We start from the raw sequence: 13,646 nt of genomic DNA, 5'->3' as shown, positions 1-13,646 counted from the left end.
CATCCTACTCTACAAGTGTGTCTCCTGCCCAAAGACACTCAGCTTAATTTGCTCCACCACTCTGGCTGCATCTGGTTCTGGTTCTGCTACTATGGCTCCTTTGCCACTTCTCTGCTACTCCTCCAGTTTCTCTGGGTCAAGGAGGTTCAATGCACAAAAGTCTCTGGGTCCAAAGGGCACATTCCACTCACGGTACTTCTTTGACTTTCATGAAATCTACCTCATTCTGCTTCTGAGATGGTTCATTTTATATCCATGTTAGATTTCCAAGTTTTCACAATCACAGTGAATCCTGTTAACAATCACAGCTGAATCTTATCAGTATCTTACCCTGCCTTCTCTTACCAAACACATCAACAAAGTCATTTGATAGTTTACAAAGACTATGACTAGACAAGACTTCCTAGTCTGTTTTAGTCTGAAGTTCACTGAAACGTGTCCACTGTAGGTGACTCTGGTGGTACTTAAAATATCAATTGCATAGTTTCCAGCATCGCAGCAACACACAAGCCCACAAGCCACCACAGTCTGAACAAGTGATAGACAGTGGTGGGAGCCCATAGTACGTTATCAGTCTATCGTAGGTATGGGTATGGGAGAAAAGAACAAATTCCTGACTGTTGATGCTAATCCGTACCTACTTAAAGCCACAAATGGCAGAGATCTCAATGAGCTAAGAGAGTCTTTTGTTGTTGTTGTTAAGTGCCGTCAAGTCGGTTCCAACTCATAGCGACCCTGTATAAGGTTTCTGAGGCTGTAAATCTTTGCAGGAGCAGAAAGCCTCATCTTTCTCCCATGGAACAGCTGGTATTTTCGAACTGCTGACCTTGAGATCAGCAGCCCGATTCCTCTAGAACCCAGGAAAACCCCTTCCCTTCTGGTCAGAATGTCCACTTGCTGAGTCCTATATGGAGTAGGATGGGACAACTGGGCCCAGCCTCCCCACAAGGACAGAATAGTCGTTTGTTACTTCCTATCTAAGCAAGTTTGACCATATTATAAATTACGGATTTATAATATGGGTATTTCTCTTCTTTTGGTAGATGACCTCAACATGCCAGCCAAAGAGGTGTATGGAGCCCAGCCCCCTATCGAGCTCTTGAGGCAATGGATTGACCATGGCTACTGGTTTGATAAGAAAGACACAAACAAGCTGGACATTACAGATGTATTGCTTGTGACCGCCATGGGCCCCCCTGGAGGAGGAAGGAATGACATATCTGGTATGTTAAGGAAAGAGTTCATTTCTCGTCACCCACTAGAGGTTACCTTAATGAGTGGAGGATTGATACCTGGTACTGTCCTAACTAAGAGTGGAGCACAGTGTGTTTGAAGACTTCATGTTGGAAGTTGTACGAAACAGGAAGGGAAGACAAAAAGACGGTGTGAGGTGTCTTACCCTAGACCCTTGAGGAACAAAGAGTCTCATATGGAGGGGAGAGTTCAGTATGAGCGCATGTCTTCCAGGAGGGAAACTAGATCAAGAGGCCCTTAACTAGTGTGGTGTGTGTTACAATCACCTGTGTATTTGTTACAGTTCTTCAGTTTTCCAAAAAAAACCTAACCCCAAATGACCTGAGCTAAAAAAGAAAAACATTTTCCCCTTTGTTACCTACCAGTCCAGGAGTAGGTATAACTCAATTCAGATTCACAAGTATCTGTATTTTTACTCTAATATACATGCATGGCTAAGACTCTTAATACCATTTGAAAACTTGGACTGTATGAGATAGTAAATTGTTGTATGACTTTGAACAAGTCTCTTCTCTCTGGCACTCAGCTTTCTCATCTAAAAAACAAGGAAAATGGATTGGATGATCTCTCTTGGGTACCCAGGTGGTCACCTTCCACTTCAAGTACGATAGGAGTTACTTCCTTGGGTTTGAATCCAACTTGATCTCAAGTCCCTAATATTTACAAATTCAACACGTCTCTCACCACTAAGAGGAAAAGAATTTCTCCCTATGTCAAACCTGACCAGTCAAAGGGGAATATCTGTTTCCAACACACGGCACAGAATTAGTACTAAGTAGCATTTGCATAGCAACAGTTTCTAAGCTTCATTACAAACATGACCTTTGCAAAGACCCTGTAACAAAGCACTGTGCCCAGAGACCATGAAGAACGTATCTGCTGTGCTGTTCCATCATGGTCACGGAGTGACCACATCTGATGCTGATATTTAGTGAGATTCTTCTTTTCAGTAAGGAAACTACCTTTCTGATAGTTTCCAAACCAGTTACCATCTGTCAGTGGGTAGGTAGAAAAATTCAATATGAAGAAGGGAGAGGGTATAGAACAGAATAACATCCCTAATGAAAAGTACAATAGAAAGATATACCAAAAATAAAACAAAATTAAAATTTATGATTTCAAAATAATATAAAAGAAATTGATAAGTGGTACAAGATGCAAAAGAACACCATAAATTGTAATTAGAAAAAAACACTCAGAAATTGGATGGTGGAACTCAAGAAACAATTGGAAAAAGACAAGTTGTTTTTGAAATGAAGCCTAAGTGAGAATTAATTCAAAAGACAATAAACAGGAAAAACAGTGCTCTAAGAAATAGAAATGTAAAAGGAAATTTTGAAAATTTAAAAAGACGTGAAGAAATGGTTTAAAAAGAGTTGAGAGAAAGTGCCAATATTGAAGTTAGATGAAGAAAATTTAGCATGTAACTGATCAAAAGTATCTGAAGAAGAAAAGCAAAGTATAGAAACAGAGCCAATAATGAAAATTATAAGCTAATAAAACTATTCCTGAAATAAAAGTAAAAAATATTTTTTTGAAAGTTAATGTATTTTGAAAGAATATACTGTATACTTAAAAATTGTTTCAAAATGATTCAAGACATATGTTAGTAAGGCTATATTAGGCCTTAAAGAAAAAGTTTTGCTTATGGTGATAGAAAATTTGGTTATGTTTATAGGTGATGGGTGCACTAAATGGTTAATTGATATCACTAAATCATACACTCAAAATATGTTGAATTGGCACATACTGTGTTTTACAAAGAGACTTCAAAAAGTTTGTGGAAAAATTGAGTTAAAAAATAATGGAATTTTCCACAAACTTTTTGAATTCCCCTCAAATATATTTTCACAACAATAAAAAGTAATAAATAGAGAAAAGAATCTTCTGGGCATCTGGGGAAAAAGATCACATGACTTATGAAGAATATAGGTAAGATGATCTTAAGACTTACCAACAGTAACACTTTATCCCAGAACAAAGTGGAATAGCATAGCTTGACAATCAAAGGGATGAAATGACAGTTGAGGATTTTATAGCTAGGAAAATTTAGCAACATGCAAGAAGTTGAGAACTATAATATCTGTAAGACTTTCCCAAGCCATCTGCTAGAAAATAGGTTTTGGACAATCAAAATGACTATAATGAAATCAACATGAAGACTAGCTGTTGTTAAGTGCTGTCAAGTCGATTCTGACTCATAGCTGCCCTGTAGAAGGTTTCTGAAGAATTGCAGGTGAGTTTAAATCACTAACCTTGCCATTCAAACTGACCTTGTGGTTCAGTGCTTATCCTACAGTGCCACACCAGGACTAATTGTTATTGTTTTTAGGTGCCACCATAGTAACCCTATGCAAAACAGAACAAAACACCGCCCAGTCCTGGGCCAACCTCACAATCACTGCTACATTTGAGCCCATTGATGCTGCCACTGTGCCAGTCCATCTCGTTGAGGGTCTTCCTCTTTTTCTCTGACCCTCCATCCTTCTTCAGTGGCTGGTCCCTCCTGACAATATGTTCAAAGTATGAAAGATGAAGTCTGGCCATCCTGACTTCCAAGGAGCACTCTGGCTGCACTTCTTCCAAAACAGATCTATTCTTTTGGCAGTCCATGGTACTCTCAATATTCTCCTCCAACAGCATAATTCAAATGCATCAATTCTTCTAGTTGTTGTTGTTGTGAAGTGCCATAAAGTCGGTTCTGACCCATAACAACCCTGGATAGGGTTTCCAAGGAGCAGCTGGTAAGCTTGAACTGCCAAACTTGCAGTTCAAACGGCTTTGCAGTCTGGCACATTAACCCACAGCACCACACCAGGACTCCAATTCTAATAATAATGAGTACTAAATACATGATTATTTGTTGAACTGAGAATAAATAAGAGATATTATAATATGTACTAGGCTATATGATATGATTATGTAGCTGTATCACAACAAATAAGGAAAGGGGATAGGGGTAATATGTACACTTTTTTTTTTTAGCTTTCCAGCTATCACAATTGGTCAGTGATTATGTTGGTGGTGTTAGGTATCAAGTTGTTTCAGACTCATAGTGACCCCATGTAACAAAGTAGCACTTCCTCACAACATTTTCTTGGCTGCTGTCTTCTTTCCAGAAGCAGAGTGTTAGACCTTTCTCCCTGGAGGTATTGGGTAAGTTTTACCCTGCAACCGTTTGCTACACTGAGCAAACAGGGCTCATAGTATATTATTTTTCTCCAACTGTGATACCTGTAAAGGTAAATTAGGTAAATGAGTAATTGTGAATTTTTCTATTCCTATTATCCCTTGTTTCCTTAACAACCAGGAGTTTCACTGTGAAAGTAAAGATAAAATATGAGGGACTTCAAAAAGCTTTTGGGGAAATGAAATTTAAAAATCAAAATGATAAGCTTTCTTTCTCAACATAAACCCCATCAAAGTCAAGACATTTTTGTAAGTGGTGTCACCAGCCATTTAGTCCATCTGTAAAGAAGTCCCTTAATGAGATGGATTGGCCAAGTAGCAGCATCGATGGACTCAAGCGTGGCAACAGCAGTGAGGTTGGCCCACGATCGAGCAGCGTTTCATTCTGCTGTGCATAATAAGGTCACTATGGGTCAGTACCGACTCCATGGCACCTAACAACAACAACAACAACAAAGAAGTTAGGCTCCTGGGGATTTAACCACATCAGTACAGTTGTTTTTACATCAGTAAATGAAGAAAAATGGGTGTCTTTTAAATATTTCTTAATATTTGGAAATAAAAATGGGTTGGAAGGAGTCAAATTAGGACTGTAAGGTGGATGCCTAATGATTTTCCATCAAATTGCTTTTGTTTAATGAAAAGAATGAGCAAGAATATTACCTTGGTGGACAACGTTTCCCATCTGATGTATTTCTGTTAAAGTTGTGGCTAGCTTTCAAAGTACTCTCACATGATCACATTGGGGAAAAAAACAGCAATGAAGTTGTGAGTTAAGTCCGACCACATTCAATAGACCCCTTGAACCCAGGTGGAGACCTGGATGGTCAGTAGTATGATAAGACCTGGGGAGTCCTGGGCCCAGAGGCAGTGACATGGCTACAGAGGACTAGAGTGGAGAGTGAAGCATCCAGCTGATATGAAGTGAGGGGAGATGCACAAGAACACCCATACTTGCAGATAGTACCCACTTGACCTGACTTCGATGGCTGGATGATCAGAACTTGACTAGAAGGAAAAAGAAGAGGAGGAAAAAAAAAGAGTAACCTGCTACAATTTGATGAACTTTACCTATACTTGTGGATATAGTAGCTCAAAAAAGGAAACAAATCTTTACAGCGAGGATCACTCCCACACCCTTGGTACACAGGGTTGACAGGGATGGGCAACTTGGACACTGGTTACCCAAAAGTGGTGGTGGTGGCTGGGGGGGGTATAAAGGCAAGAAGTGACTGGCTTACAAGCTTTCAAGAGGGAGCTTAAAAAAAAAAAAAAAAAGAGGGAGCCTAGTTCCAGATGGGGCAGGGGAAGGTAGAATCTCCACTGAATGGTTTCCAATCTGTGGGGACCAGGCTAGTGAAAGGAAATGGGGATAAGACTCTTGTGGTACAAAAGTGAATAATTGCCATCAGGACTGACTGTGAGGGTAGGAAATATAGAGGTAGATGTTTTTTGACAAAAGGAGGGGAGTGGTTAATTTTGCAGCCCAGGAGCGGAGGTCCCTGGGACTGTCAAGTGAGAAAACAGAGAGCGGGACCCTACCCAGAAAGACAGAGACACCAGAGATGGAGACAGAGATGATGATGTGGACAGATGGGGGCACTGGACTCAAGGAGGGAGAGGGGCTGTGTGCTAATGGCAATGGGGGTGGGCCTGTAGGGTGTATCCTTCGGTTATTTGATGATGCATGGAGAGGATTGTAATCATTGCAGTGAAATAAAATAAAATAGGATGAATGTAAAACTGATATTCTTCCATGTAAACCTCACAATAAAAACATTAAAAAAAAAAAAACAACTCTCACAACAAGTAGATATTGTTCCTTGATTCTCCAGAATGGCAACAAGCAAACTGCCTTTAGTATCCCTGCAAAATTACTACCATGATCTTTGCTCTTGACTTAAGTGTGGACTGCACCATGACTTTCTCTGGATAGCCATTGCTTTGATTGTGTTTTGTCTTCAGGATCACACTGGTAAAGCCATGTCTCATCTCCTGTTACAATTATTTAAAGAAATACTTCAGGATCTTGATACTGCTTATTTAAGCATTCCTTTGAAAGCTCTGTTTTGTCTGCAGCTGATTTGGGTGCAACATTTTGGCACCCATCAAGTGGAAAGGTTACTCAACTTTAGTTTTTCAGTCAGAATTGTGTAAGGCGAACCAATTGAGATGTCTATGGTGCTGGCTTTGTTTCTGCTGTTAATCTTGAGTCCTTTTCAATGAGGGCATGAACAAGATGAGTATTTTCCTCAGAAATTGATGTGACTGGTTAGTCGCATAGCCTCATCCCTTGTTAAAACAAGTTATCCATTTGTAACCTGCTGGTCTCTTTGGGGCATTGGACCCATAAGCTGTTTATAAAGCAACAAGGATTCTACCATTCTTCCACCCAAGCTTCACCATAAATGTGATGTCTGTTCTTGCTTCAACTTCAGCAGAATTCACGTTGCTGTGATAGGGTGTGTTTCAAGCTGATATCTTATTCTTCTTCATGCCTCAAACTACATCCTGTTTATACATGTTATAACAAGTTGGTGTACATTTATTTTGGTGCAAACATTTTTTAAATCCATGCATACTTTTAGCATATTTTCCATTAACTTTTTGAAGACTCTCATATAGTTCAATGAAAGCCCAAATTCAATTTGTAAATACTAGTACTAACACATTATGTCTACTAATGTGCACTGTGAGAGCCAACCCACTAGTAATAAGCATGCCTGGCACCCAGCTTATGGTTTTTTAAATCTAATTGACCTGAAGTCATCTTGAAGAAATAGCTGATCACATAATTGGGGTAGGAACTATACAAGATATGCTGGGAGCATCTTAATATACTAGATAATGAGAAAGTTATCAAGAACTACTAGGGTCATAGTAAAAAGGATAATTATAATGATCGAAACGAATCAAAATATATTTGGATCAATGAATCTATAATAATTAATAATTGGTCCTATTCAGAGGATCATAGGAACTAACTCATCTTGGAAACTGATGAAAACATGGAAGGAAGCAAGCATTTATCCTTACTTTTTTGTTATATAAAATGTACCACTGTATAACCAAATAATTGATGAGGGGATGTGTTTCCTTATAAAAGTCGTCCAACTTTGAAGTAAAATGAAAATACATTATAGAATGTTACCATTCAGTAATCCCCCCAGTGAATTAATGACTCTAGACATTGAGCATAAGTAGCTGCCAACATCACAAAAGAAGAAACATCATCATGTGCCTTCCATAAAAGAACATACCACCACCTATAATCTTGCCAAAGGGGTAGAACCCAAAGTTGACAAGACTCTGCATCCAGTAGCAAATTTGTAAGAAGTGCAGAAGACAGGAAAACTTGCTACAAAACCTTAAGTATGCAATCAGCAAAATCCCAATTTTGGGAAATTTTACAGCTCAAACTGTCCAGATTTTCAAGAGACAAAAGATAAAAGGGATAGAGGCAGAACCTATAGATTAAAGGAGATTTCAAAGACATACTACACTTTTTTAATTAGTAGGATTAAACTCTGGTGTATCAGAATGAACACTTGGATGATTAAAATCCATTTAAATGTAAGGAAGCTATTACTAGAAAGGATAGAATAGTAGTAATTTGGGGAAGGAGGGAAAGAGAGAATTTTGATGATGATGGGACTTGTGGAGGGGTTTCTATGGAAGGCTAGCACACATCTGTTTCTTGGCCTGGATGGTAGCTATGTTGTTGATAAGCACCACTGAGTTGATTCTGACTCATAGCAACCCTGTGTACAACAGGACAAAACACTGCCCATCCTTGTACCATGTTCATAATTGTCCCTTTGTTTGAGCTCAGTATTGCAGCTACTGTGTGATTCACCTCATTGAGGGTCTTCCTCTATTTCACAGACCCCCTACCAAGCATGATACCCTTCTCCAGGGACTATTCACTATTAGTAGCATGACCTAGATGGTTGCTTTTAACCTTATACAAATGTATACTAATGCAAAAATGTACATTTGTTTTCTGTCATTTTCTGGATCTGTGTTTTACTTTATGATAAAGTCTTTTAAAGACATATAGATAGGTAAATCTATACAGACAGAGAGTAGATTAGCAATTGCCACCTAGGGTTGCTGGTTAAGTGTGGTTGCATGTGTACTTCTTCTCCAGGACGATTCACTCGCCATCTGAATATCATTTCCATCAATGGCTTTGAGGATGAGATATTAACCAAGATTTTCAGTTCTATTGCTGACTGGCACTTTGGGAAAGGGTTTGATGTGGCATTCTTAAGGTAAGAGACTCCTTTGTCTTCCACAGATTGATTTAAGGGCTCTCAGTCTGGGTCTCTTGTTGACTGTTCTGTCTACCCTCTCCTTCTCCCCAAGGCATGGAAAGATAATGGTGCAAGCTACTATGACCATTTATAAAGCTGCAGTAGAAAATTTCTTGCCAACTCCCTCCAAGTCTCATTACGTCTTTAACCTGCGAGACTTCTCTCGAGTGATCCAAGGGGTTCTGCTCTGCCCTCATACCCACCTGCAGGTCAGCCCCTGTCTCTTCTTTAATCAGGATTATTCACTAGTACCCTTAGCTATGTGAAATATAATGATAATCATAACAGCTAACTTTTATTAAGCACTTGGTCTGTGCTTAATATAAGGGGTTTTATTAAGGATGGCCAGACTTCGTCTTTCATACTTCAGACATATTTTCAAGAGAGACCAGTCACTGAAGAGAAGGATATCTTGTTTGGTAAAGTAGAGATTTGGAGAAGAAGAGGAAGACCCCCATCAAGATGGATTGGCACAGTGGCAGCATCAATGGGCTCAAACGTAGCAACGATTGTGAGGTTGGCCCAGGATCGGGCAGTGTTCGATGGCACCTAACAACAACAACAGTCTGTGTTAGGCATTAGGACAAGTATTTTTAAAGCATTATCTCATTTAATCCTCACATCAACCCAGTCAGTTCTGCTTGACAGCAGTCTCCTCCTACACCTTCCATTCATCCAAACAATTTCTCTCTGAATTTTCAGGATGTAGAAAAATTTATCCGGCTTTGGATCCATGAGGTTTATCGGGTCTTCTATGACCGTCTGATTGACCAGGAGGACAGACAGGTCTTCTTCAACATGGTGAAGGAGACGACTGCCAATTGTTTCAAGCAGACTGTGGAAAAGGTAAGTCAGAATCTTGTGAGCATTTAGCTTCAGAAATGATCCCAAATGTTTGACCAAGTAGTCTCAGATTTTAGGTTCGGTTCCCTGTGGAGACCAATAGCTGTGCTCTCTGATTCTTGGGAAAGAGGACTAAGTCAAATAGTCGTTTCATTTGGAAATGTTTTGTTTGATCCAATTTTGTTTTACTTCCATTGTTGTTGTTAAGTGCCATTCAGTTGATTCTGACTCACAGTGACCATGTTGTTCTTGTTAAGTGCCCTCTTGTTGTTGAGAGTAACCCTGAATAGGGTTTCCAAGGAGAAGCTGGTGAATTTGAACCGCCAAACTTGCCATTCGAACTGACTTTGAGGTCGAGTACTTAACCTATAGCACCATTTGGATCACTCAGAGTTGTGTACAATATAATGATAAAGTTAAAATGTATTTTTAGGATCATTTCATTTGGAAGGTAATAAATGAACCATGAATTTTCATGGTTTGATTGGTAAAGAAATGGTGTCCTATTTCTGAGTATTTTCTATTTTCCATTTTAAAAGCCATTTTAAACCTATGTATTTAAATCATCATCTAGCTCTGCCTCTATTGCTAAGAAGTTGTGAATATTTTATAGAAAAATTGCAAGTGTTGAATCCAGAGGCTAAGCACAGAGTATTACCAGGTTCTTAATATCAGAAAGAGGAAGCATCTAAAACATTACTACTTCAGACACAGAGAGCAGAGACCGGTGGTGGTCCTTGAATCTGTTTGGTGTTGGAGCAAGCACATAACAAAATGGCCCCATCTTTTGACTACCTTTTTTGGGGGTCTTAAAATCCAACCACTAATAATCTAAGCACTTAGCAAACAGATGGGTCTTTGCTTTCACACTCTCTTTTCTGTCCTTTCATCATCTTCTTCATAGCTGTACACATATGATGTATTTTTAATGAGAATCTGTTGGTGAGCCCTGTCTTTTGAAGAATGTGCTTAGCGAGCAAGCCCAGTCCCTGTTCCTCCCTCTATATCTCTCACTGACATCCTGGTTGGAACCTTGGCTGAATGCTTAGCTGAGGCTTATTTTTCTCACAGGTCCTCATCCACCTCTCACCCACTGGAAAGATTGTTGATGATAACATCCGCAGCCTCTTCTTTGGAGATTTCTTCCAACCAGAGAGTGACCAGAAAATCTATGATGAAATCACTGACCTGAAACAACTCACTGTGGTCATGGAGTATTACCTAGAAGAGTTCAACAACATCAGCAAGGCCCCCATGTCCTTGGTCATGTTCAAGTTCGCCATTGAGCACATCTCCCGGATTTGCAGGGTTCTGAAACAGAGCAAAGGCCACTTACTTCTGGTGGGCATTGGGGGCAGTGGACGGCAGAGCGCCACCAAACTGTCCACATTTATGAACTCATGTGAGCTATACCAGATCGAGATCACCAAGAACTACACAGGCAACGAATGGCGAGAGGACTTGAAGAAGATCATGCTGCAGGTCGGTGTGGCCATCAAGAGTACCGTGTTCCTCTTTGCTGACAACCAGATCAAGGACGAGTCGTTCGTTGAAGACATCAACATGCTTCTGAACACAGGTGATGTGCCCAACATCTTCCCGGCTGATGAGAAAGCTGACATTGTGGAGAAGATGCAAATGGCAGTGAGAACAGAAGGAGAGAAGATGGAAATCACTCCTCTTTCTATGTATAACTTCTTTATTGAAAGAGTGAAGAAGAACCTTCACATCGTCCTTGGTAAGAAGGAGCAAATCCAGTCTGATTTTCTCCCTTTAGGTGTAGAAACCTAGGAGTTGTGTTTAATGCCTCTCTTGTTACCAAGTCCTATTGATTTTTACCTCCTGGATCTATTTCAGAATTTTACCTCCTGGATCTATTTCATATTCACCCATTTCTCTCCATCTCCATCATCCTCACATTAGCTAAATTGCCATTATTTCACCTAGGCCTAATCCCTAACTGCCCTCTCTATATCCATTCTTGTCCCTTCCAGAACTTTCTATTTCACGGAATCAGGATGCCTTTTTTTCTTTTTAATTTACTCCAAATGTTTCTCTCTCTCTTTCACATACACACAAACATTTAAATAGCTGTCTAATGGGATAAGGAGTCCTGGTGTAGCACTGTAGGATAAACTCTGAACTGCAAGGTCAGTTTGAACCATAAGTTTGGAGGTTCAAATCCACCAGCCACTCCTCGGAAATCCTACACAGTGCCGCTATGAATTGGAACCAACTCGACAGTGCTTAAAAACAACAACTTTAGAATAAAAATTTAAATTCTTAACATGTGGTCTTGTAAGGCAAGAGTCCCTGCCAGATTATCGCAATTTGTCTCCACCCTCATCTCTAACTAACTTTTCCCTTTTCTCTCTCTTCTTCAACCACACTGACTTTCTCAAAGTTCCATTTGTGCTTTTATGTTTCTTCCCGGCATATTGAGAGTAAAGAACAAATTAATGGAATTTGGGTGTACAGCTCAAGATCTGTGGTTGGAGGGACTTGGAGTCAGAAACCAACTCATGGCCCACACAACTGCTGTAAGCAACTGTGGGTTACCCATAGCTCTGTCTATGAGTTAGTACAAATAGAGAAAGTGGGTCAAAGAATTCATACCACCCTTAGTTTGTAACCAGAAACATCTGGAAGAAAGAACAGTGGGTATGAAAGACCAGTTATAAGGCTGCTATTATATACAGAGATCCTATCATAAAGTTGCATGAAAATATCTAAGGATGTCCTTAAACTTCCCCAGGCATTTATCATACCGATACCTGATCACAAGCAGCTCTGGTAGTGTAGTGGTTACAAATCGAACTGCTAACCTCAAGGTCAGCAGTTCAAAACTATCAGTGGTTCTGTGGGATAGAGATAGGAGTTCTGCTCCCGTAAAGATATACAGTCTCGGAAACCCTGTGCCGGGTCACTATGAGTCGGAACTGACTCCACAGTACTTAACAACAGCAATATTCCTGATCACACATGCAAAAAACCAAAGGGAAACATACTCTATCCCTGCCTTGCCTGACCAGAACCCTTGGAAACACCTACCTTTTCCTTGGGGGTCTCTTTGCCTTGGGAGAATGGAACTAATAAAGTTACTTTCTGTAAGCCATGAGTCCAATTGGAGACGCCTTCCGGAATCGCCTGAGGATGTTCCCGTCGCTGATCAACTGCTGCACAATTGATTGGTTCCAGTCCTGGCCCACAGATGCCTTGGAGCTAGTGGCCAACAAATTTCTGGAAGATGTGGAGCTTGATGACAACATTCGGACAGAGTAAGTGTTAGCTGCATTTGAAAATCTGGATGGTGGCCCTACTTTTAACTGTAATTTTAAAGATTGCTCAATTTAATATAGAAAAAGTCTTAACCCTTCAAACCAGCCCACATTTCATTACCTACTTCATAAAGAAAGTGGCATTGTTAGGATTGGCCTCTGCAGGCTCTGTCGTCATAGCTACGGGGATAGCTACAGCTATGGCAATAACCCAAGAGCCTGGATCCTCAACTGGAGCGACATCACTGCCAGAGGAATGAAGATTGGTTCTTGGAGGTCATGAACAATCTGACTTTTATGTGCAAATCACAGATATACCCAAAAATCACTTAATTTTGTCAAGAGTAAGAGAAAAGATGAGAATTTGTTACCTGCCTTGTCTACTTCTACATCCTTAATGCTTAGCATTTGTCTGATACAAAATAAACTCCATTCATGTTTATTGACTGAATGAATGAATGAAAAATTAAGATGTTAGGCAGAGGTCAGAATATTGATGACCTTAAACTCTGTTATGAGGACTTTGAACTTTATGTCTCTAAGGGAATTCCTTATTATGGGACCACAGGCATGTGGATAGAATTCGAAGGGCTGGTAAATGTGAGTGGGGAAAATTTTTCATAACTCATTCTATTGTTTTAGATACCTCGATATATCATTTCCTTCAGCCCAAGGATAGTTATTAGAGCTGCTGATCAATCTTGTTATTTAACACAGGGTTCTGCAAACTATGTTGTTGTTGTTATGTGCCGTGGAGTCAGTTCCG

General features: G+C 39.9%; 1 protein-coding gene across 1 annotated transcript in view; it reads left to right on the top strand.

Moving 5' to 3' along the window:
* DNAH3 (dynein, axonemal, heavy chain 3) overlaps positions 1 to 13,646 on the top strand; it is a 230,804-nt gene that overhangs the window by 171,305 nt on the left and 45,853 nt on the right. Inside the window, exons 44-49 of the mRNA XM_006875979.1 lie at positions 1,044 to 1,223; positions 8,594 to 8,717; positions 8,812 to 8,968; positions 9,462 to 9,605; positions 10,674 to 11,340; positions 12,715 to 12,880. Of these exons, the coding sequence (XP_006876041.1) occupies positions 1,044 to 1,223; positions 8,594 to 8,717; positions 8,812 to 8,968; positions 9,462 to 9,605; positions 10,674 to 11,340; positions 12,715 to 12,880 (1,438 nt within the window). The remainder of the gene's footprint in view (positions 1 to 1,043; positions 1,224 to 8,593; positions 8,718 to 8,811; positions 8,969 to 9,461; positions 9,606 to 10,673; positions 11,341 to 12,714; positions 12,881 to 13,646) is intronic.

This window comes from Chrysochloris asiatica, unplaced genomic scaffold, assembly GCF_000296735.1.
Source record: "Chrysochloris asiatica unplaced genomic scaffold, ChrAsi1.0 scaffold00348, whole genome shotgun sequence".
Lineage (NCBI taxonomy): Eukaryota > Metazoa > Chordata > Mammalia > Afrosoricida > Chrysochloridae > Chrysochloris > Chrysochloris asiatica.
The sequence above is the reverse complement of the archived record's forward strand: the minus strand, read 5'-3'. Positions and strand labels throughout refer to the sequence as shown.